The following is a 26,170-nucleotide window of genomic DNA, read 5'->3' on the forward strand; positions in this document are numbered from 1 at the left end:
GATATTAAGTGGAAACATTGTCAGATCATCCATTTTGTTGTACGTAACAGAGTGTTTGTTAAAGGGTGGGTGGTGTTGGTGTTCAAAAGGACCTTAGTGTGCTTGTGCACAAGTCACTGTGCAGCTGCAGGGTATATTCGGCTTTATTGGGGTAGATTTGAATAACGTAGTCTTATCACAACTGTATAGCTCCTTGGGGATACCACATCTAGAGTATGGTGCACAGTCTTGACCTCTTTACCTAAGGAAGAATGCACTTGCCAGAGAGGGGATGCAGTGAAGATTCACCAGACTGACCCCAGGGACGGCTAATTTACTGAATGAGTAGAAAAAGTGAGTGATTGCATCAAAGTATACAAAATTCTTAAAAGGATTGACAGGTGGATGCAGTAAGTTTTAATGCACTAAAACTTATTGTCGTACTTGCAAATGGGTAGTACGTGCACTGTAAGTCTTGTACCTGCCTCCTGAGACTTGGCAAAACTGCCACATCCCAAGTAGAGTTGGACCAAGCTATAGCCAATAATGATGCATCTTATAAGCAATGCTTGAACCTTAAATATGTTGAGTCAGGTTAATTTATTAAAAATTAATAGAAAATAATAAATTCACTTATACACATCTGACATAGAACAGAACAACACAGGAATAGGCAGTTCTTCCCACGATGTCTTTGCTGAACATGATGTCAAATTAAACTAATCTCTTCTGCCTGCACATGGTTTATATCCCTCCATTCCCTGCATATTCATGTGTCGATCTAAAAGTCTTTTAAATGTCACTATCATATCTGCTTCCTCCACCACCATTTGCAGTGCTTTCCAAGCACTTGCCACCCTAGGTGTAAAAAACCTGCGCCGCACATCTCTTTTAAACTTTCCCCCTCTCACCTTAAAGCTATGCCCTCTAGTATTTGACATCTCTACCCTAGGAAAAAAGGATTCTGATTGTCTCCCCTCAGCCTCTGATGCTCCAGAGTAAACAATCCCAGTTTGTCCAACCCCTCCTTATAGCTCATACCCTCTGATCCAGGCAGCATCCTGGTGAACCTCTTCTGCACCCTCTCCAAAGCCTTCACATCCTTCCTGTAATGGGGCGACCAGAACTGCACACAATACTCCAAGCTCAGCCTAACCAAAGTTTTATACAGTTGCAATGTGACTACTTGTCTCTTATACTCAATGCCCCTAAATTAACTAAAGCAGTCACATAAATTAACCAAAAGCATAAATATTAATAAAAAATAAAGTTTTAAAAAATCAGCTTTATTTGTGGAAAGAAAATCCTAGTTAATGACCCAGGTCCAAGATTTACAATCACTTCTGATGACAGGCTATTGAACTGAAACATTAACTCTGCATCCCTCTTCATAGATGCCGTGAGGGTTTCCAGCATTTTCTGCTTTTTTTTCAGATTTCCAGCATCTGTAGGTTTTTGCTTTTTACTTACCTTCAATGTCCTTGCTAACAAAGATCAGTTACCCCCGTCAAATGAATGGGGCTACACTGGATGTACCAGCAATAAAGCTGAGGGGCCAGGTGCAAAGTGCATCCAACCACTCAAGTCAGTACATTATAAGACTACCTTGGGACTCAGTATTAAGTATAGAGTGTACTTACACCAGTGTCGTTATGTTTATTTTGTTGTTTATTTTGCACATGTGTAAGTTACGTATAATTTATGTTAATGTAATTAGGGCAGGCATGGTAGTGTAGCGGTTAGCATGATGGTATTATAGCACCAGCGACCCGGGTTCGATTCCGGCCACTGTCTGTAAGGAGTTTGTACGTTCTCCACATGTGTCTGCGTGGGTTTCCTTCAGGTGCTCCGGTTTCCTCCCACATTCCAAAGACGTACGGGTTAGGAAGTTGCGGGCACGTTATGTCGGCGCCGGAAGCGTGGCGACACTTGCGGGCAGCCCCCAGAACACTCTACGCAAAAGATGCATTTCACTGTGTGTTTCGATGTACATGTGACTAATAAAGAAATCTTATATCTTATGTTTGAAATCGTCTGGTAATGTTCTGTGCTGCTGCTGCAAAAAGCTAATTTTCATGGCATTTATACCCTGTGTATGTGTGCCTCCAACAACAATAAACTTGAACTTGAGTGGAACCACCCTCCTTCTCCGCAGGACACAGGCAGGGACATCCTGAACACACTTCAGCTAACAGGATTCCTCAACAGAACCAAGGGCCAGGCCTCAGCACGATCCAGCCCATCATGTTTTCCCCTAATCCCCTCACCTCTGGAGTGTGCGGAAACCTCTTATCTCTACAGCAGTTTGATGCGGATAAATAGGCTGGAATTACGGGTGGCTCCCGAGGCCCCACTGTTGGCAGCCCGCAAATTACACAAACATTGCAGTTAATGCCAGCACTAACTAATCAAGTGTGGGTGTTAATATAATGGACAAGCAAAATGCTTAAAGTTCAGGATAATCCCAATGAACAGGGATAATTCACATGATTGCAAGAGAGACTAAGAACTGGTAGCATTTTAATTATGGATGACACGTGAATTTTTATGTTACAAGGCAGCAAGGGAATTATTAAACGATGTTATAACTTGCTAGTGTAAAGAATAAGGTAACATTATCACACTTACAAGACCCAGCAATTCCAATTCCTCCATTAGCATCCTTGTTAATGAGCATCAAAAATGACTGATTGAAGATGTCCTTGTTCATGTTAGAACTGTATTCCTATTAAAACTGACTATCTATTTAATTCGATCCTCAAGCAGTGCATACATTGCTCTGATTTCGAGATGATAGTTATTGCAAGTGTTGTATTTCTAATTTCTTGAATTAAATACTTTATTCTCTCCATTGGTTTGACAGCTGTTGTTCAATAAATGGGGTCCTTTGAGGTGACACCTACATGTTCTCTTACTGAATTTCATTCAGAGGGAAGTAAGTGCCACTTGCAAAAATGCTGACAAACAGTGGAATGAGTATCTGCTTGTTTTGTTTTCTCTGCATTGGTTTTTCCAGTTCATGCGAGATAATCTCCAAGTACTGAATTTTGTTTTGAGAGAAAGTGAAAGCAAATTTTGCTGTGGGACTTTGAGACAATCCCTGTATTTGGTTCATCATTTTGTAAAGATAAAAACAGGGCTGGGGTTAAGAAAATAAAATGTGGGAAATACCACTTCAGACAGTTACCACTGAAATGCTTCTCTTACACAGGATACAGGCACAGTAATTACTTTAGATCTTTAATAAACCAAAATAAGATTAAAGCATCCTACTGATTACAAAAGAATTTGCAGATAAGTTTGTCTATCTTGACGTGCATATACCAGCATCAGAGAGATTCAGTGCAGAAGCATTTTCCAATGCATATAATAATTTTTGAAATTACAGCAATTGCTTCCAATCAATCTGGACTTTTGGATACACAAGTGACTGCAGATGCTGGAATCCAGAGCAACAAACAATCTGCTGGAGGAACTCAGCGGGTCGAGCAGCATGTGGGGGGGGAAAGGAATTGTCGATGTTTCGGGTCGAAACCCTGCATTAGAACCTAGTCCTGATGCAGGGTTTTGACCGAGAATGTCAACAATTCCTTTCCTCCCACAGCTGCTGCTCGACTTGCTGAGTTCCTCCAGCAGATTGTTTGGATTTCTGAGTTGCTTATTTTCTATCTATGATTTATGCAATTTCAAATTCCAAGTTCTTTTTGGACATTTCTCCACCACTGATCCAAAGCTTTCCACACTTTCCAGCATAAGTACATTATCAAGGTTCAAGTTATCTATTGACTTGAGAATAGGATCTTCTGTCTCCTCCAAGGAAGTGTAGACTCTGCAGTCTCCCAATCCATCTAATGGTTTTGGTTTCTTATTCTACACTGCCCATAATTTCTGGATATTCTTGCCATGGTGCAATTGGCCACAGTGTATATGGTACTATAGAGAATGCAAAAACAGGCCCACGTCACCCCCTTGGACTTAAGGCTCTATCTGTCTGGTTATCAATCCCATTCCCTGGATAGCTCGCCCGACCATTCCACTTCACTGCACTGTTGGTTTCAATGAGCTCCCAACAAATATATCATCCAAGTCTTCTGATGAAGGATTTCGGATCTCAAACATTAACAGTTTTTCTTTCCACAGATGCTGCTTGACCTGCTGAGTGTTTCTAGTATTTTCTGTTTCATTTTGTATCTCTCCTGCATCCTGGCCTAGAACCAAGTAATTTATATTCTTGGAGACATAAGATACTGCAGATGCTGGAATCTGGAGCAACGAACAATCTGCTGGAGGAACTCAGCGGGTCGAGCAGCATCTGTGGGGGGGGGGGAGGAATTGTCGACGTTTTGGGTCGATCAAAGTAATAGGTGGATGGGGGGGGGGGGGGTGGTGAATGATAAAGGTCACCAGTCACCTCTGGTCCCTGTCTCACCACTCCCCTTCCTCTCTTTATAATGACCATCTCCCCTCTCCACTCTCAGACCTGATGCAGGGTTTTGACCCGAAATGTCAGAATCAGGTTTATTATCACTGACATATGTCGTGAAATGTGTTGTTTTGCGGCAGCAGTGCAGTGCAAGACATAAAAATCACTATAAGTTACAAAATGAATATAAAGTTAATAATTCCTTTCCCTCTCCACAGATATTGTTCCACCTGATGCATCCCTCCAGCAGGTTATTTGTTGATCCTAATTTATATTCTTATTGATTTCTTACCTTCCATAATCACCTCTCTTCAAAATAATAATGCAAATTATACTTACTTTGCCTGAGTCCACACTGTGCACCATTCATCAGCCTCCCCCTCAGTATATTGTAATCGGTCTGCATTTGCTATCTGCTCCTTTTAATCTTCAATGTGGTAAAGTTTTCCAAAACATCGCATGGGATGTTTTCAGGAAAAACTTGAGAGTGGATATAAGGAACTCTTCTAGTAAGTGAAAGTTTTTAAGAAGCATTTTAAATGAGGAGGGAGATATCAAAGAAAAGAGTTGGGGGAAAAGGTTCATCTCATGTTTATCCATCAAAGTTCTAGATCTCTCTGTGGATGGGCACAATGAAAAGTGCGCAAGTTGGCCTCAACAAGATGCTGAGCCCATGGATGTGTCATGCTGAAGTAGACTGCGGTCTGCCTCTTACCACAGATGCAGGTCTCAGGTATTGTAGGATAGGCCCGTTTCACCATGTTGGCTCTTCCAAAGACAAAACAATCGAAAGCAGTGTCACCAATGGTGGAGCAAAACACCAGGATTTACAACTTCAATTATGATTAATCCATGAATTAGGTGGGGACATGCAAAGTTAACCCAAGTCTATTTATAACTGTTCAATCTACTTCAGAAACTGACTTCATGCTGCATTCCTTCATATCTGCCTTGTGGGAAAATATCTATGACCTAGCTTAGTTCTGAGTGTATCTCACACTGAATGATGTTATAGAGGAAATGCTCTGCACAAAGTGAATGCAGACAGCTCTCTGGTGCTTTTTTTTGTTCAACCAGTAATGGCTTCCTGGCTAGTGAACAGAATAGGTGAATCACACCATTCACTGACTTGCTTTGATTAGTTTTAGTTCCAAATGAGAAACTTGCCAAAGACAGCAGACTATTGAGTTCATTTGGCTCAAAGTAGAGAAAAAGACACGCTAATAATTTGCCTGGTAAAAGCTGAAAGCAGCTGGAGCAAGCATTGGACACCACAGAATATTTGACATTATATATCTGTGCCAAAATTAGCTTGAAAATGTCAAAAGGATATTGTATTTATGAACTCCGGAAAAGTGGACCAAGAGGTAGCTCTAAAACATAGCACTAATATGATGTGTTCGATAGTGACAATGATTGGCTCTTGGTTCAGTCCATCTGCACAATGTGAACCAGTAAAACATATTTGAAGGTTTGCTCATAACTATCCACCTTGTGGTGAGGCAGCTTTCAGGGCTGAGAAATTTGTCCTCTCTCGTATGTGTGAAAAGTACAATATAGACCACGAGGGGCAGAATTAGGCCATTCGGCCCATTGAGTCTGCTCAGCCATTCAATCATGGCTGATTTTTTTTCAACCCCATTCTCCTGCCTTCTCCCCATAACCCTTAACCCCCTTACCAATCAAGAACCTGTCACTCTCTGCCTTAAATACACCCAATCTATGGCAACAAATTCCACAGTTTCACCACCCTCTGGCTGAAGAAATTCCTTCTCATCTCAGTTTTAAAGAGACGCCTCTTTATTCTCTGCCCCTAGATACTAGACTCTCCTACTAATGGAAACATCCTCTCCACATCCACTTTATCCAGGCCTTTCAATATTTGGTAGGCTTCAATAAGATCTCCCCTACATACTAACAAAGATATGTTGATCTCCATTTTGGAAATTTCATTCCAATGACTTCAAAGCAAATGAATTTCAGAATCCAAGTTTGATGCACATTTTAAGAGATTTGATTAATTTTATCTATCAGATCAAAGTCATGAGATAGGCCTTAATCTTAACATTCAGAGTTATAACCATCTGAGACTAGATATTAATGGAATCCAATAAATTTGGTCCCACTTTCAAAATGAAGGAGCTTACCTGTTTTATTTTGTTTCCAGCCATTGATCCACTTGTGTCTATTACAAACACCACATTCTTTGGCACAGGAGGAAGATCCTTAGGTGCAAAGTAATGAACAAAATACCCATTTTGAACCTGTAAAAAAAACAACAATCTTAATAGAACTCTGCATGGTCAGAGGCAATAAGATATAACTGGTTTTTCAGCATTGGTGAAATAAATAATTATTCTTCATCTTCTGATTGTCTACCAAGGTCCTAGATCTTTCCATTGATGGCTACAATGCAAAGCTCAAGAGTATCTTCAACAAGATACTGAACCTGTTGATGGGTCATGTTCAAGTGGACCATGGTCTGTCTCCCACCACCAATACAGGTCTCAGGTATTGTAGCATAACCCCAATTCACCATGTTGGCTCTTGACCAGCTTACAATAACTCCAAGATGCTGACTTATCAGAACGGATTAAACAATGAGACCTGGATTCAAATGGGCTTCTGGCCTTTCACAAGCCAATTATGGATGGGCAATTCTGGAATTCTGAAATAAAAACAAAATGCTGGAAACACTCAGCAAGTCAGGCAGCATCTGTGGAGAGAGAAACAGTCACTGTTTCAAGGAGACACAAGAGACTGCAGATGCTGGAATCTAGAGGAACACACAAGATGCTGGAGGAACTCAGTGGGTCAGGCAGCATCTGTGGAGGGAAACGGACGGTCAACATTTTGAGTCAAGACCCTTCATCTGGACTGGAGTCCAGATGAAAGGTCTCGACCTAAAATGTCGACCGTCCATTTCCCTCCACAGATGCTGCCTGAGTTACTAATTCAAGTCTGAGACCCTTTGTAAGAACCATATACAATATATAAAAATATACAATAAATAACTGTGAGCCCACTTTAAAATTAATGTACCTGATGTAAACTCTGTGTTCTTATTAATAATATTTAAATGTTCTATAAATAAGAAATTTGGACACAGAATAGTAAGAAAGTATTATGAGCAAACCTGAATTTCGCCAGCTCCCAATTCTCTGTTAACATCGTATCTCAGAATGAAGTCACCCAGAACACCATTCTCAGCAATTCCAACTTGCTGTCTAACAGTTGGAGCAAACTTAATGTGGGCTAATGTCCTGGTTCGGTTGATCTTAGTAGATGGTGGAGGTGGACCTTTAACGGCAAGGAGAGAAACTTGGAAGACTTAACAATCCCTTTGTAAGTTGAAATGGATGTTTGTACAGCAATCACAGTTTTACTAAATAACAAAATGCATTGCTTCCTGATTTGAGGTTAGTTAATAGCCATGCAAATACCATTCTTAAGTACTCTGGAATGGGTTAAAATATTTAGCTACAGTACTTTATTCAACTGAAATGTTCAAGTTCATAATATTAGCACATGTGAATTGAATTCAGGGGTTAATAACTTATGCCTGATTGTACATTGCTAGTGCATTGCCAAGTAAATGCCAATCTTAAATCACAAGATCACAAGACAAGGGAGCAGAAGCAGGCCATTCGGCCCATCAAGTCTGCTCCAAGGAAAGGGAAATAGAAATGAGAAATGGGGAATGGGGGAAGAAGAAGAAAAAAAAACCTATTCTAATCCCAATTACCGGCCTTATCCCCATATCCCTTGATATCCTGACTATTTAGATATCTATCTATCTCCCCCTTGAATGCCCCCACTGATCTGGCCTCCACTGCTGTACGTGGCAAGGAGTTCCACAGATTCACCACCCTTGAATATAATGGAATGGTTGTAAAATATGTGACTCCAACCCACCAATGTGTTGACTTTTAAGTGCCTGCTCACTTCGGCATGATTAGGGACGGACAATTAATGCGGGCACGGGCAGTGACATCTGCATCCAGGGAATGAGTACACAAAAGAAATGAAACTATGAAGAGAAAAAGAGCATGGTACGGCACGGTAGCGTAGCGGTTAGCATAACGCTATTACAGCACCAGCGACCCAGGTTCAATTCCCGCCGCTGTCTGTAAGGAGTTTGTACGTTCTCCCCGTGTCTTCATGGATTTCCTCCGGATGCTCCGGTTTCCTCCCACATTCCAAAGACGTACGGGTTAGGAAGTTGTGGGCATGCTATGTTGGCACCGGAAGCATGGCAACACTTGTGGGCTGCCCCCAGAACACTCTACGCAAAAGATTCATTTCACTGTGTGTTTCAATGTACATGTGACTAATAAAGGTATCTTGTTTTATCTTAGCTAGGAAATATTCCTTTGTAAAATGAGACAGTAACAAACGTGGTGGTGGTATCATAAATAGAAGAAAATGTTAGCACGAGTACTGGACAGGAAAAAAACTCACAGGTCCCATAAAGTATCACTTTTACATCACCTTTCATAGTATCTTAGAGCACTTTACAGCTATCAAAGCACATATGATGTGCAGTCAAGAAGATATAGAATTAGTGAAATGGGCAGAAATGTTGCAAGTGAAAGTTAATGCAGAAAATTATAAAATGTTATATTTTGGTAGGAAGAACAAGGGAAAGAAATATAAATTGGAGGGCACGATTTTGAAAGGGGAACAGAAATAAGGAGCTCGGGGGGTTACGTTAGAAACCATTGAAAGTGGTTGGAGCAGGTTGAGAAAGCAGTATAAGAAGCTTTTACAAGAGCATGAACATCATAAATAAGGCAGTGAGTACAAGAACAAAGACAAAGTGGTGAAGAAGGCTTCTGGCACGCTGGCCTTCATAAGTCAGGGCACTGAGTATAAAAGTTGGGAGGTCATGGTGCAGTTGTACGGGATGTTGGTGAGGCTGCACTTGGAGTATTGTGTTCAGTTTTGGTCACCCTGCTATAGGAAAGATGTCATTAAACTGGAAAGAGTGCAGAACAGATTTACAAGGATGTTGCCAGGACTTGAGAGACTGAGTTATGGGGAGAGGTTGGACAGGCTAGGACTTTATTCGTTAGAGTGTAGGAGTCTGAGAGGTGATCTTATAGAGGTGTATAAAATTATGAGGGGCATAGATAGGGTGAATGCACTCAGTCTTTTTCCCAGAGTCGGGGAATCAAGAATTAGAGGGCATAGGTTTAAGGTGAGAGGGGAAAGATTTAAGAGGAACTTGAGGGGCAACTTTTTTTACATGAAGGGTGGTATCCATATGGAATGAGCTGCCAGAGGAAGTGGCTGAGGCAGGTACGTTAACAACCATTAAAAGACAGTTAGACAGGGGCATGGATTGGAAAGGTTGAGAAGGATCTGGGCCAGGCGCTGGCAAATGGGACTAGCTTGGATGGGATATTTTGGTCAGCATGGACCAGTTGGGCCGAAGGGCCTGTTTGTGTGCTGTATAACTCTATGACTCTAAGTCATGATTAATTTTTATATATAAAAAAAACAGGTTTGGCCAATACAGGAGGATTATGACCAGTTCTGCGCACCACGCTTTAGGAAAACCGTGGACACCATAAAGAGGATTCAGATGACATTTACTAGAAAGAACCTAGGGATTATAGACTATTTACATGGATTGATTGGAAAAGCTGGAGTTGATTGCCGTGGAACAGAGAAGGGACACTAGAGACTGCAGATACTGGAATCTGGAGCAAAACAAAAACAGATTGAGAAGAGATCTGATCGGGATTATGGACAGAATACATAGAGAATGTAGTTCTCATTGATGGAAGGGGCAGAAGCAAGGAGGCAGAATGAATATGATGGCAAAAAAATAATAATTTGAGGGAAAACGAAGAGTGGTTAGACAAAACAAAAAGCAAAACACTGGAGGTGCCTTTATTAGGCATTAACTGTTTCTCTTTCCACAGATGCTGCTTGACCTGCTGAATATTTTCAGTGTTTTCTGCTTTAGTTTAAACCAGTGGTTAAGGTCTAAGCCATGGAATACATTCCAGACCCTAACCACTGGTTTAAATTAAAGCAGAAAACGCTGAAAATATTCAGCAGGTCAAGCAGCATCTGTGGAGAGAGACATAGTGGCAATCAAAAAGGTACTGAAAAAGTACTTGAAAGAAAAAGAAGTTTGTAGCACTGTGGGGAAAGGGCAGAGGAGTGAGACTAGATATGCTGAACTTGCATAGGGCCGACACAGACTTGATGGACCAAATGGCCTCCTTCTATGCAGTAACATTTCTGTACTTACATGATGTAGGCTACACAGCAGCCAATTTGTACACAACAAGCTCCCACAAACAGAAGTGTGATAACAGCTGAATAACCTGGTTTTAAGATATCTTTATTCGTCACATGTACATCGAAACACACAGTGAAATGCACCTTTTGCATAGAGTGTTCTGGGGGAGGCCCGCAAGTGTTGCTAAGCTTCCGGTGCCAACATAGCATGCCCACAACTTCCTAACCCGTACGTCTTTGAAATGTGGGAGGAAACCAGAGCACCCGGAGGAAAGCCACAAAGACATGGGGAGAACATACAAACTCCTTACAGACAGCGGCCGCAATTGAACCCAGGTCGCTGGTGCTGTAATAGCGTTATGTTATCTGCTACATTACTTATGGAGTGATGAAAATTGGCTGAGAATAGAGGGGAGACCAGGGAGAATTCCATGCTCTCTGCAAATTTGCACCAAAAGTTCCTTTACATCCATCCGAAATGGCAGACAGGGGCTTCAGTTTAACATCTCATTCAAAAGCTTCCAGCACCTCAGTGTTCCCTCACTACTGCATTGGAAAGTCATCCCAGTCTTGTGTCCAAATCCTTGCAGTGGGATTTGAACCCAGAACCTCTGACTCAGAGACAAGGGCACCACCAATGGAGGAACAGCTGACAGGGCAAGCAAACTCAATAACAAAATGGGATCTGGATTTACTTTACTTAAACCAACTTGCTCATCACAAACTTATTGAAGAGGTGTTCTTCTCTTCGTTTCTCCATTCTGAGGTACCTGCAGCAGTGTGATTGGTCTGCTTGCTCTTCCTTAAGGGCGCGACCTCCAGGAAAGTGATCCCAGAATGCTCTGTCAAATGGACCTCCACCAAGAGCTTCGGAACGATATGCTTGGGTCTGACACTGATTACATGTGTGTATTTTCCCAGACGCCTCTCCAGTAGTTCCTCATAGGTCAGAAGGAACAATCCCTTGGTCCTTGGAGGCAAATTTGCAGTCACGGTGAACATTTCCACCTCACTGTCTCTGTCAAGGAACAATTGACCATAAATTAGATTATTTTGTCTTCAGTCTTTTCTAGGTAATGGGCAAATGCAATGATTAACAATATTGAAGGAAGACCACAGTGATTATTTTGTGTTATCGCACAAAAAGCCATCACAATCCTCCAAAGGTTTTATGTGTATTTGAACAAACACTTGTATTTTGTGCTTAATGATTCCTAGAATAAGAACCCATACATATCATTGTGTCCGTTGAGTATTCTGAGATGATTTAATCTTAAAAAGAACCATGAAGATCTCTAAAAGCTCAGCAACAAAACCACACCAACACATCAATAATGCTTATCAGAAAAAATGGCAGGAAACTATTAAGGTTACCTTGAGATAAAGAATAGCTCACTTAGGCTTAAAGTAATAATCTCTGGTGCGTTTGTAAATGGGACACAAACAAATGGGATGGGACACAGGCAAATGGGACACATTAGCAATTTTATTTAAATCCAGCAAAATAAATGAATTAGCTTTAATAAATTGAAGTTTATATTGGTTGTTTACTTGCTCTCCCGAAAACACTGAATCTTTGTTGGACACATTGCTGATTGATCCAAGTTATATTCTGGTACCTCAGCCAATTGGCTTCGAGAGCAGGAACTGGCTTCCATTCAGACCATGGGGAATGGTTTCGTAGCTAAGGCTTATCTTGTCCTTCCCTGATGTTCCCCTCCCACCAACTTGTGACTGGGAATCAAACCTGACTGGGCCAATGAACAGATAAACTCATTGAACCATCAAGCAAGCTGGACTCTGTCTACACTTCTTGCTGCCTCAATAAAGCAGCCAACATAATCAAAGACCCCATCCACCCCGGACATTCTCTCTTCTCCCCCCTCCCATCGGGCAGAAGATACAAAAACCTGAAAGCTTTTTACCACCAGGCTCAAGGACAGCTTCTATCCCGCTGTTATAAGACTATTGAACTGTTCCCTTGATGGACTCTTGACCTCACAATCTACTTCAGCAGGGCCTTATTGTCTCCACTGCACTCTGTAACTGTAATGCTATATTCTGCATTCTGTTATTGCTTTTCCCTTGTACTACCTTGATGTACTGATGTGATGAAATGACCTGTATGGACAGCAGGCAAAACTAAGTCTTCCACTGTTCCTTGGTAAATGTGACAATAATAAACCAATTTATCAATCACTGAACATTAGAAGCTTACACCAGAGAAACAGGCCATTCAAATCACAGAATCCAGCCTAATCAAACATCCCAGCTCTCATTGGTGACAATCGCTAACATGAGGGGACATAATTTTAAGATGGTCGGAGGAAGGTATAAAGGGGATGTCAGGGGTAAATTATATATTTTTTTTACACAGAGAGTGGTGGGTGCATGGAAAGCACTGCCGGCAGAGGTTGTGGTTGCAGATACATTAGGGACACTTAAGAGACTCTTGGATAGACACATGAATGATAGAGAAGTGGGGGGCTATGTGAGAGGGAAGGGTTAGATTGATCTTAGAGCAGGATATAATGTTGGCACAACATTGTGGGCCAAAGGGCCTGTACTGTGCTGTAATGTTCTATGTTCATGGCCATGAAGTGCCATCCATGTAACTTTTTGTTTTGAAGAGGGCTTCAGCCTCCTTATCAACAGTGCCTTATATTCCTGCATTTGAATGAAATGTTTCTTCTTCAATTTCCCTCCATCTATTCCCTTAAAAACTCTGTCTCCTGATTACTGACCCCTCTGTTAAGGAAATCTTACTTTTAAATAGTTTAAGAGATAGAGGAAGCTAAAGAGATGCCTGGAGTTTATCCACTGATTTGCAGCTCAGTTACACAGGCCAGGCAGTGACAAATGATACCTCAAGGAGTTGAGACTTTCATTAGTTTGGAAGTAGAGTGGGCAAATATTGTAGTGCAGCTGTTCCACCATGTGTTAGAGGTAATAAAAAAATTCCCTTTTTTCAGCAATATTATTATCGAGCTGTATTTTGAGAGGAAAGAAATTAATGTCAGTGGAACTATGATGGTTGAAAGTATCCTGACTGGTTGCATCACAATCTGGTACGGCAATTCAAATGTGAAGGAACGTAAGAAGCTGCAGAGAGTAGTGGACTCTGCCCAATTCAACACAGGCACGTCCCTCCCCACCATTGGTAGTATCTACAGGAGATGCTGCCTCAAGAAGACAACATCCATCATCAAAGATCCCCACCATCTGGGCCATGCCATCTTCCGGCAGGAGATACAGAAGCCTGAAGTCCCACACCACCAGGTTCAAGGACAGCTACTTCCCTCAACCACTCGGTTCTTGAACCAACCTGCACAACCCTAATCACTACAGTTTAACACTATAAGCACTTTGATCATTTTGCACTACAATGGACTTTTTTTGTTCTAATTGTGTTCTTTTTTGTAAAATATATGTATAATTTATGCTTAGTTTATGTTTTTCTTGTGAATGCTGCTTATATGATGCTGTATGCCTGTGATGCTGCTGCAAGTAAGTTTTTCATTGCACCTGTGCACACATATACATGTGCAATTGACAATAAACTCGACTTTGACATTTGAAAACAGGAGCATAAATAGAAAGAAGGAATGAAGCATTCTTTAGGATGGTTGTCTCTGATCATTCCTAAAATTCATACCTCTACCATGTTAACTAAACTAAAATCTCAAGCCCTGTTAGGGTGTTAGGAAACACGGGCATATTGTCCTCATCTCCACCCACCTTGTCCCAGCCGGCCCCTCTAAATATTATTCCACAGTGCAAATCCTCACTCTAGGGCGCACAAAAACATGAAGGCCTACCTCGTTTCTAGTTCCCGCTGCCTCAGAAAAGCAGCCAGCATAATCAAAGACCCCTCCCCCAGACATTCTCTCTGCTCCCCCCTCCCATCGGGCAGAAGATACAAAAGCTTGAAAACACGCACCACCAGGCTCAAGAACAGCTTCTTCCCAAGGTTATAAGACTCTTGAACGGACCTCTTGTACGATAAAAATGAACTCTTGACCTCACAATCTACCTCATCATGGCCCTTGCACTTTATTGTCTGCCTGCACTGCACTTTCTCTGTAACTTTAACGTTATATTCTATATAACTGTAACTGTAACACTATATTCTGCATTCTGTTATTGCTTTTCCCTTGTACTACCTCAATGTACTGATGTGATGAAATGATCTGTATGGACAGCATGCAAAACAAAGTTTTTCACTACCTCGGTACACGTGACAATAATAAACTAATTTACCAATATCCATTCAAACCTCTGCTCACCTTATATTTGCACTGTCCCATTAATCCACCATTGATCTGAATGACCTCCCAATTAAGCAACACCTCAATTTTAAAATCCTCACTCTTCCTTTCAAAGGCCAGCCCTGGTAACCTCCCAGATGCCTCCAACCCTCAGAGATATCTGGGATTCTCTGATTCTACCATTCCATTGGGAAATCAGTTCTCCGTGCTTCTCCACAGTTAGTCAAAGTCCCTGACTAGTTGAAGCGCCTGAAAATAAATGGAGATTGGAGGACGATGACCAATGCTTGGATTTGAAAGCTCCGACATGCATCACCACAAAAGAACAGAAATCCCAAGCTCTCGTTTGGAGGATTGAACTTGCTTGTTTGTCCTGTTGGTCTAATGATGCAGCCTTGAGTAGAGTTCAAACTGAGGTTTGTCTTCCTTCTTTATTAAAATGTGCTTCACTGAACTCACAGAAGACTTACCATCTGCCCAGTGTGATCTTTGAGTCAATACCAGATGAAAGGGCAGCCAATTTTTTTCCATTTCAAACATCTGTTCATGACAGCTTTGGAAAAACTATTCGAACAAATGTGGGTTAATTCATCAATTGCCTTTTCCTTTCTCTGTATCTGTGGACAATGATAATTATCTCTTGACAAACCCCACAGTTCTGCGGAGATTGGCATTTCAGTGAGAAACTCTAATTTGATCACGTAACACTGTGTTTCTCAGTGTTGTGATTGAAACCTGACTAGCCGGAGTGAAATGCAGTAATGACCATCTCCAGGTTATTTCACCACATCCCAGAAATTAGACCTGGCATTCCACGTAGGAGTCACCTTAACATGATTAACCTGAATTTTTCGAGTAATGCAAGGGAACTTGGACTGCCTGTCTCAGGAGCAATCATTGCTGACCATTCCTGGGACAGTCTTGTTTTTCTGAGGCCCCTCCAATCCCCCAATCATACGATACCCCTGTAGCCACCATCCCATCTTCTCCATCTTTGGCTGTTTGCTTGGTTCACCTCCAGTCAAGCAATGCCAGACTCAACCCAACTCATCCCTGACCACTTACCAATGATCTTGCCTGACCTCAATCCCTGATTTTTCCCAATGACCCCTCTCATCCCCAGCTCCAAGCCCTCCCAATGATCACGCTCAACTCCAGCTCCTGATCCTTCCCAAAGTCAATGACCTCCCAGGCAATGACCTCCCAGTGGCCGCTCTCAAAACTAGGCCCGAATCGCTCCTCATGACCCCTCTTGATCAGACCATGATCCCACCTGATGACTCCTCCCAGTCCCGTCCCACATTCCTTCCTGACAATCTCGGCTCCAACCCAACCCAATGACCCGACCTGACCCCAGGACCCAATCCCTCCTGTTGACCCCTCTCAATCCCAGGCATCTATTCTTTCTGAAGACCCCTCTTGCCCCCAGGTTCCAATCTGTCCTGATGACCCAAAACCCTCACCCTCTCAACAACCTCTCTTGACTCCAGCCTCCATCCCCCCCCATCCTTCCCGACAACCCCTTGACTTCAGGCCCTCACTCACAAGGAATACATTTTCAAGGTCGGTGGTGTGCAGTGTAGTGTAGCCTTCCACACATGAATATAAAGACCAGGCTTTCTGACTGAGTTCTCCTATGTTGGTAAGCCATCATTATTGGAAATGGGGCAGCACCTTAGAAAACCATTCACATTACATTAATATTGAGTTTGAATTATGCAATAGTTAATCAGTGCCCACAGGAAACTCATACAGAGATCTTTTGAATAAATGATTCCTATACATAAGAAACCAAACACCTACGTATTTTGCCCAGAGTCGTCTTTCTGTTTCTCTTTGGATGTCTTTGCTCTTCCTGAAACCTCACTCTGATGTACTTTTTTGCCAATGATCCTGTACAGAAAACAAAGGCAGAGGTTAAACAGTCATTAAGTAACAGTAGACTTCAGGCATTATGTTCCATTTCACAATTAAATAATTGCCAACCTTTCACAGATATCTGTAATTCTCATTAGGCTACAAACAGTATTTCATTGTATGAAAAGCCAAAATACTAAATCTTTGATCCCATACTGCCAGATTTTCTTTTAGTTCTAAGTGGTAGATTACTTGAAAGTATAGGAAGCTTGTCCAAAGTGCTTAGGCATGACAGCCACTTTTCATTATTGAACCTGTACAATGTTTAACAGTGGAAATTAGCTTCTGTAACCTCCCAGTACATTGGAAACACAAGACTGCAAATGCTGGAAATCTGGAGCAACACACAAAATGCTGGAGGAACCCAGCGGATCAGGCAGCATCTATGCAGGGAAATGAACAGTCAACGTTTCAGGCTGAGACTCCTACATTACCAACAATGATGGACAAAAATTAATTTTTATTTAGTGTTCATCTTTGTCATAGAATCACAGAATCATAGAGCATGGAAACAGGCCCTTCAGCCCACTGAGTCTATGCTGACCGTCAAGCACCCATTGACACAAATCCTACATTAGCCCATTTCATTCTTCCCTCTGTCCCAAAACTTCCCCCCAGAGTCTACTAGCCATCCACTCTGGGGGTAATTTAAGCAGCCAATTAACCTACCAACCATCACACCAAATCAGAACATCCAGGGAATACCCGTGAGGTGACAGGCAAACTCCACACAGACAGCTCCAGAGGTCAGGATTGAACCCGGGTCACTGAAGCCATGGGGCTGCGGCTTTACTACTTGCTCCACAGTGCTGACTTGTCTAAGGGAACTGTGCAAAAGGAGGCAGGTGTATTATGCAGGAAACTTACGAGTTCTTCATAACCCATGACCTGAATTACTGTGATGCAAACCTGGATAGATTGACAACGATGATCCATCAAATGCTGTGGGATTGATCTGGGGCCATGGCCAGTTTCCCTTTGAGTGTACACCCTATACGTTTTTAAAGAAACTTCTCATTTTGGAGACACAGTAGACTGAAGATGCTGGAATCTGGAGCAACATACAAAATGCTTCAGTCCTGATGAAGACTCTCAACCCGAAACATCAACTGTCCATTTTCCTCCATAGATGCTGCCTGACCCACTAAGTTCCTCCAATTTTGTGCATGTTTTTCATTATGGATGGCATTTGGTACATACAATGGAGGCTGTGCCTTTGATCGGAAAAAAATGGATCTGTGAAAGTGGCAGGGCATGTTGAGAAGGCAGTTAATAAAGCATATGGGAGCCTGAGGATCATTAATAAGAGATAAGATATCTTTATTAGTCACATGTACATTGAAACACACAGTGAAATACATCTTTTGTGTAGAGTGTTCTGGGGGCAGCCTGCAAGTGTCGCCATGTTTCTGGCGCCAACATAGCATGCCCACAACTTCCTAACCCGTACGTCTTTGGAATGTGGGAGGAAACCGGAGCACCCGGAGGAAACCTACGCAGACACATGAGGAGAACGTACAAATTCCTTACAGACTGTGGCCGGAATTGAACCCAGGTCACTGGTGCTTTAATAGCATTATGCTAACCACTACACTACCAGGAAACCCATGTAATAGAGGCACAGTGTACAAAAGCAATGAGGATATATTGAATCTTTATAAAACAACTGCTTAGGCCAATTCTGCTTTCTTAACTTTAGGAAGAAAGTAAAGGTCCTAGATAGGATGTAGAAGATGTTCACTAGAATGGCTCCAGGAATGGGAAATTGGACCTCTTATAAGATAAAGATGAACTCTTGATCTTTCAATCTACCTCGTCATGGCCCTTGCGCTTCATTTGTCTGCCTGCACTGCACTTTCTCTGTAACTGTAACTGTTCTGCATTCCTTTTTGTCTTCCTCTTGTACTGCCTCAATACATGGAATGATCTGTCTCGATGGCTTGCAAACAAAAGCTTTTCGCTGTATCTTGTTAGATGTGACAATACCAATGACCAAATTTCAGCTGCAAAGTTCGACTGCAGAAACTGGCAACCAGCACATCTTTGGGATGTGGGATACATTTTGTTACATCCTGCCAAACAGGAAAAGACCCATTTATTTCCTGTTAACCTGCCAATCTACTCTCCAAACCAATATATTATCTCTAAACCTTGAGCTTTTATTTTCTGCAGTAACCATAGAACATAGAACAGTACAGCACAGGAACAGGCCCTTCGGCCCACGATGTCTGTGCTGACCATGATGCCAAATTAAACTAATGCATTCTGCCTTTCACTGTGCGTTTTGATGTACATGTGACTAATAAAGATATCTTATCTTATCTAAGTCAGACAAATACCCACATTGTAAAGTTGGAAATGAAGGCCGAGGCTGGAAATTGCATCTGGAAAACAGCCTCCTTGGTTCTGAATGCCCGATTCACCATGGTGCAGGAAACGGCTGTGAAGGCATAGCGAGAAAAGATGGTGGACTTCACGATAAAATCTGTCATATGAGGTTTACTGTCCTGCAGAAAAAGGAAAGAACATCAAAAGAAACAAGAGTTAGGATCCTGACACACCACACCCAGCAGAAATTAAAGGCCGCTGTAATTTTCACCACAGGCTGGAATTTATTGGAGGAGTATGGACTCAAGAACACAAGAAAATGGGAGCATGAGTGGGCCCCACCATTCAATATGCTCACGGCTGATCCATGCTGGCCTTAACTCCTCTTCTGTGCCGGTTCCTTGATCTTTCATATGTTTATTTGCCTCCATCTTAAATATATCTGATGATCTGGCCTCCACCATCCTCGGGGACAGGGAATTCCAGAGATTCAATTCCCTCTGAGAGTGGTGGGTGCCTGGAACGGGCTTCCGGGGGTGGTGGTGGGAGCAGATACGATAGTGGTGTTTAAGAGGCTTTCAGATAGACACATGAAGATTGCAGGGAGTGGAGGGATGTGGATCATGTGCAGGTAGATGGGATTTAATTTAGTCTGGCATTGCGTTCGGCACAGACAAGGTGGGCCGAAGGGCCTGTTCCTGTGCTGAAAAACACGATGATGCTGGAGGAACTCAGCAGGCCAGGCAGCATCCATGGAGAAAAGCAGGCGTTCAACGTTTCGGGTCAGGACCCTTCTTCAGGACTGAAGATAGGAAAAGGGGAAGCCCAGTATACAGAGAAGAAAAGCAGAGCAGTGATAGGTGGACAAAAGAGGCGAGGTGGGTTGGGCACAGGGTGGTGATAGGTAGATGCAGGTATGACATAGTGATGGGTAGGTGCGGGGAAGGAGGGGAGAGCAGATCCGCCGGGGGATGGGTCAAAGGTAAGGAGAGAGAGAAAAAAAAGGAGGCTAGGAAAGGGAAGAAGAGAAGAAGCTTGGTGGGGGGGGGGGGTCGTTGTGGGGAGGGGGCGTGGGGATTACCTAAAGTGGGAGAATTCAAAATTCATGCCATTAGGTTGCAAGGTTCCAAGACGGAAAATGAGGTGCTGTTCCTCCAGTTTGCGCTTCGAATTGTCCTGGCAGTGGAGGAGGCCGAGGACTGACATATCAGTGATAGTGTGGGAGGGGGAGTTGAAGTGACTGGCAAGGGGGAGATGCAGGTCGCAGTGTCCTGAAGAAGGGTCCTGACACGAAACGTTGACCACCTGCTTTTCTCCGCGGATGCTGCCTGGCCTGCTGAGTCCTTCCAGCATCATCATGTTTTTCATCTAGATTCCAGCATCTGCAGACCTTTGTTCCTATGCTGTACTGATCTATGTTCTGCGTTCCAAATGCAGGATTAAATCCAAGAGAAAGGCTTTACAACATGACATTCTACTGAGAGGAAACAACATGACAAGAGTATACAGAAGTGAATAAACTAAGGAGAAGGCAGCCCAGGGCTAGGAGGAAAAGAGACAGGAAAGAAACCTCTTTCTGCACTGTATGATTCTCGGCTTCAGGTTGTTCATTTATTGTTAGAAACTGATTATTTCCCAAATAAGTATCTATGTGTTATGTGTAATCTTAAATAAAGTATTTTTTTTAAGAAATGAATGACTCATACAATGCTTTCAGAAATTTGAAATCTGTCCATATCTGTTCTAGTAAAAGGGATAATCACTGGACTCCCACCTTTGCAGGTGGCTATGGAGTTATAGGTACCAGCTGAGGAAATGATTAATGTCTGATTGGGTTTAAACTGCAGTCCGCATCAGGGAGAATGGATAAAGCAGCCTGCTTTTTGTCATAACAGTTCCCTGATCCTTTGGATGGGTGGGGAAATGATTTTATGTTTTTTTATTTGCCCTTGGCACGTGCATCAGTGGGTTGTTCAACCCTACCTCAAGCTGTCAAAGATGCGGCTCCATCTCATATGAGAGTACGTCTGTGCCAAAGGTGTCGCTGAATTCCAGGGGCATGGAAAAGTGGCAGAAGAAGGCAGCATCAAGGTGAGAGGGCAGGCGACAGCATCACAGGCACATGGCATTAGAGACACAACATTCACAAGAAAAACAGAGACGATACAAAATTATACAAGAAAGAACACGATTAGAACAAAAAAAAAGTCCATTTTAGTGCAAGTGGTCAGAGTTGCTATAATGAGGTAGTGATTAGGGTTGTGCCGGTCGGTTCAAGAACCGAATGGCTGAAGGGAAGTAGTTGTTCCTGAACCTGGTGGTGCGGGACTTCTGTACCTCCTGCCTGATGGCAGCTGTGAGAAGGTGGCACGGCCCGGATGGTGGGGATCTTTGATGATGGATGTTGCCTTCTTGAGGCAGTGCCTCCTGTAGATACTCCCGATGGTGGGGAGGGATGTGCCCGTGATGTATTGGGCAGAGTCCACTACTCTCTGCAGCTTCTTTCATTCCTGCACGTTCGAATTGCCGTCCCAGACCATGATGCAACCAGTCAGGATACTTTCAACAAGACATCTGTATAAGTTTGTTAGAGTGTTCGGTGACAAGCCGAACCTCCTTAACCTTCTGAGGAACTAAAGACACTGGCGCACCTTCCCTGTGACTGAATCTATGTGCTGGGCCCAGGACAGGTCATCCGATATGTTAACACCCAGGAATTTAAAGCTGCTGACTCTCTCCACCACCAGTCCACCAACGTAGACCCGTGCACTTCATCCTCCTTTCCCCTTCCTGAAGTCAACAATCATAGATATATAAATGCAAGGTGTTCCTTAAGATGCACCGCTCTAACTCCCTTTCAGGGCCGTGCACCAGATGGCTCTGGGTTTCACAAGGAGATAACGAAGCCTTAAGTGGAGATTCGGACAAGAGTGCGCTGGCTGGTGTCTGACATACAATGCTGACGAGTTCCATCAGTCTTGGGCGATTAACCCTTGGACAGGCGGAAACTAAAGCTGTTCTTGAAAGCTGCACGAAGTTTGAGATCTGAGTTGTAAATTCCCGCCTGCTTGATATTTTCAGTACAAAAAAACAGTCGAGAAAATAAATTGCAACTTACCAGTCTCTGCTGAACAACCGCCTGCCTCGGAGGGCGCTCAGACTCCTAGAGGGGCAAAAAAAAGGGCATTCGTGTTTGTTTTAAAGGAACCATTATATAACTCTCAGTTGTATTTGGTTATTTAGCATTCAATTCAATTTCTTGAGTCACTATTAAATAACAAATTATTGATCGATTAAAAATCAACGAAATAAATACAAATTGCACAAACTATCTAAGTTTAGCATATTTGGAAAATCCACCGTTTTCCTTTTTAACGATGAGTACTCTCTTGCTGCGGGGGTTGACCGACCGGTTTCTAACACAGTGCTCCGTACTCGAAGACAAGTTCGTTCAATGGTTTCTACCTTGTGCATTCAGTGGAGTTCCCAGAAATGAAACTTGTTTCACATGTGGCTGACATTAACTTACAAGTTTCGGAAGGGAAACACTGTTAAAGTCTTCGTCGACCCAAGAACCTTGCGCCCAAACGGTCAGGGAGACCCCCACCAAAAGGAGAGCGAGCATATCCCAGCTGTTTGTGGGTGCCTAGTACTTTGCAACTGGCTGCTCTTCGGTCAGGCAGCGCAGCACACGGCCCACTAAATACGCCCGACTGGGAGGTGGGTCAACCGAGTCCGCTACCAACACCCTCTCCCCCTTCGTAATGTACATTCTGAAGAGCGCTGAACCCTCGCGAAAAAAAAGCATTTGAGACACTTTTTTTTAACTTGCACATTAAAGGAAAAATTGTTGGCTGGGGGATGAATTGCATCGCTCTTTGGAGGAGCTAGGACAACCACAAGGGGACAAATGGCCTCCTTCTGTGCCCTTTGAGTCCTTGCCGGGTTTCAAGTGAGAATGGAAAATGTCCAAGTGCAGTGATTTGCAGTGGAGTTGGCAGAATTGAGCAAGACTGAGGTTATACTGCACTCACTGGGGTCAGGATGGATTTGTGGGTGGGGCAAAATCTGAGGGGGTGGGGTTTGGGGGCATTATTTTCTCCTGTTGCATAGCCATAGAGTTATACAGCATGGAAGTGGGCCCTTCAGCCCAACTCATACATGCTGACCAAGTTGTGTACCTTAGCTAGTCCCATTTGCCTCTATTTGACCCTAAACTTTTAAGATAAGATTTCTTTATTAGTCACATGTACATCGAAACACACAGTGAAATGCATCTTTTTGCATAGAGTGTTCTGGGGGCAGCCCGCAAGTGTCGCCACGCTTCCGGTGCCAACATAGCACGCCCACAACTTCCTAACCCGTACGTCTTTGGAATGTGGGAGGAAACCGGAGCACCCGGAGGAAACCCACGGGTGAACTTTTCCTACCCATGTAGCAGTCAAAAAATTGTAACTGTACCCACCTCTACCCCTTCCTCTGGCAGCTTGTTCCATACACCCACCACCCTCTGCGTGAAAAAGTTGCCCCTCAGGTCCCTTTTTAAATCTTTCCCCTCTTGCCTTAAACCTGTGCCCTCGAGTTGTAGACTCCCCAAGGGGAAAACTCCCCAAGAGGAAAAGACTGTGATCATTCACCTTGTCTATGCTCCTCACGATTTTATATACCTTTGTAAAGGTCACCTCTCAGCAGCCTAAACCACATCCTATCTAGTTTCTCTTTATAACTCAAACCCTCCAGTCCTGGTAACATTCTCGCGAACATTTTTTCTGCACCCTTTCCAGCTCAATGACATCCCTTCTAGAGCTGGATGACCAGAACTGCACAACAAATGAGGTCTCACCAGCGACTTCTACTGTTGTAGCATGAGGGAGGATGTTTAAGAACGCAAATGATGGACCCCAGCATCGATGTTGGACCACACACAGGTGCACTAAGCTTGCAATGGGTGATCAGTAATCGATTGTCTCCTGCACAAAAGAGGAGCCGAACTAGCTTTTCCCTTGGGTCGGTGGGGAATAAAATTTCAGCTTCATGCCTCACTCCAGAGACTTGAGCAGAAAATTCTAGGCTGGTACTCCAGTGAGGTATCCTGGGAGTGCTGCACTGTTGGAAGTGCTATCTGTTGACCCAAATGTCAAACTAAGATCCACCTCCTCTCTCTGGTGAATGTACAAAATCCCCTGATTTAAGGAGATGGGATGTCCCTGGAATCTTAATCAATACTTATCCCTCAACCCAAGTCACCAAAATAGATGATCATGTGGCTGTGCATGTGGGATCTTGCTGTGCACACATTGGTTCTCCTGTTTGCTGCAACTGTGGCTACATTGCAGAAGTTTTTCACTGAGACATTAGGAAAGGGATGTGAAAGGCACTACAAGAATGCTTCAGTGCAACCTCCTGGTTCCACAGAGGTACTTCAGCCTGCTGATTAGTGTAGGGGCAGGCACGGCAGTGTAGTGGTTAGCGCCAGCGACCTGGGTTCAATTCCTGCCGCTGTCTGTAAGGAGTTTGTACGTTCTCCCCGTGTCTGCGTGGGTTTCCTCCGGGTGCTCCGGTTTCCTCCCACATTCCAAAAGACGTACGGGTTAGGAAGTTGTGGGCATGCTATGTTGGTGCCGGAAGTGTGGCGACACTTGCGGGCTGCTCCCCAGAACACTATGCAAAAGATGTATTTCACTGTGTGTTTTGATGTACATGTGACTAATAAAGAAATCTTATCTTATTCATCCCTAGCACTCCTCCCAAATCCCCATCCTGGATTTATCATCCCGCATCTCTTCCCTATCCCAATCATTAGCATCTTGCCCTCGTCCTCATCCCAATGCCCTGTCAACCTGCAGCGGGCCAACTTTCTGCCTCTCTACAACCAACAACCAACACCGGATCCCCACCCTGGTCCCCTGTGTGAAATGAGACTCCAGTTTAAGAATGTATCTCCACAAAGCCAGTTCTAGATGCTCCACCAACTTCCCAAGTGGAATAATTCCACCCACCTCATTCTGCCTGCCCTTCATTATCCCAATTTATGTTTAGTGCACTTGGTAATCTAAGGCATTTTTGGCAGTATAGCTGCAGCCTAGACACATTTTACACACTAACATACAAATTAGGAGCAGGGAAACCTCAGTCACTTGCTGGAGCCTGCTCCACCATTTAATTAGACCATGGCTGATCTGACTGTAACCTAATCCCTTCATTTTGTTCATAAAGTCAGCAGATGGAAAGAACAGAACCAGGAGAAGAAACTAAACTTCATTTAAACGATGACTCTATCAGCTGCAGGCTGATGCACTTGTCACTTGGCTGTCATCTGATCGAACCGATTCAGCACGTGACTGAGTTCTGGTTTCCTGCTACAGACAACGCAATTCTCCACTTGAATTAAACAGAGCCGCTTTGTTGGCATCTTCACCAAGTGCCTGCTGTCGCTGACATAATGTTGGCCTTGGTCTCTCAGCACTATTAGCAGCAGGGGTGAAGGAAGCCCTAGTGGGCAGTCGAAAGATGTTTGGCTCCCACCATACTGTGCACAGATTGAAGTGAGTTTGGAACTGAGTGAAACAAGACTCACTCCCACACGGGCATAGAGCTGTTGACAACAAGGTAATTTTTCCTTTAATGGAAGCTAATTCAGCTTATGAGGAGAGGAGGCCTCAGATGATGGCCTCAACATCGATTTCTTTAACTTCTGGTAACCCCACCACTTCTTTTCTTTTCACCCAACTCTCCTTACTCCCACGGCTGCCTTCCCCCACCTTGATGACCTGCCCATCTCCTCCTCCATCCTTTATTCCATGGTCCACTGCCCTCTCCTACCGGATTCCTTCTTCTTCAGCCCTTTGCCTCTTCTACCTATCACCTCTCAGCTTATTACATCTTCCCCCCCCCCACCCACCTCCCTCTCACCTGGACTCACCTCTCCCCTGCCTGCGTGTGCTCCTCCCCCTCCCTCCATCTTCTTATTCCGGCTTCTGCCCTCTTCCTTTCCAGTCCT

General features: G+C 43.5%; 1 protein-coding gene across 1 annotated transcript in view; it reads right to left on the reverse strand.

Annotated features, from left to right (window-relative positions):
* Positions 1-26,170, reverse strand: part of itih5 (inter-alpha-trypsin inhibitor heavy chain 5) — a 57,240-nt gene that overhangs the window by 19,685 nt on the left and 11,385 nt on the right. The window contains exons 2-7 of the mRNA XM_052034130.1: positions 22,289-22,333; positions 19,186-19,349; positions 16,729-16,818; positions 11,428-11,675; positions 7,539-7,702; positions 6,550-6,666 (exon numbers count right to left, since the gene is read on the reverse strand). Of these exons, the coding sequence (XP_051890090.1) occupies positions 6,550-6,666; positions 7,539-7,702; positions 11,428-11,675; positions 16,729-16,818; positions 19,186-19,349; positions 22,289-22,333 (828 nt within the window). The remainder of the gene's footprint in view (positions 1-6,549; positions 6,667-7,538; positions 7,703-11,427; positions 11,676-16,728; positions 16,819-19,185; positions 19,350-22,288; positions 22,334-26,170) is intronic.

The sequence above is a fragment of the Pristis pectinata genome, chromosome 19, assembly GCF_009764475.1.
Source record: "Pristis pectinata isolate sPriPec2 chromosome 19, sPriPec2.1.pri, whole genome shotgun sequence".
Lineage (NCBI taxonomy): Eukaryota > Metazoa > Chordata > Chondrichthyes > Rhinopristiformes > Pristidae > Pristis > Pristis pectinata.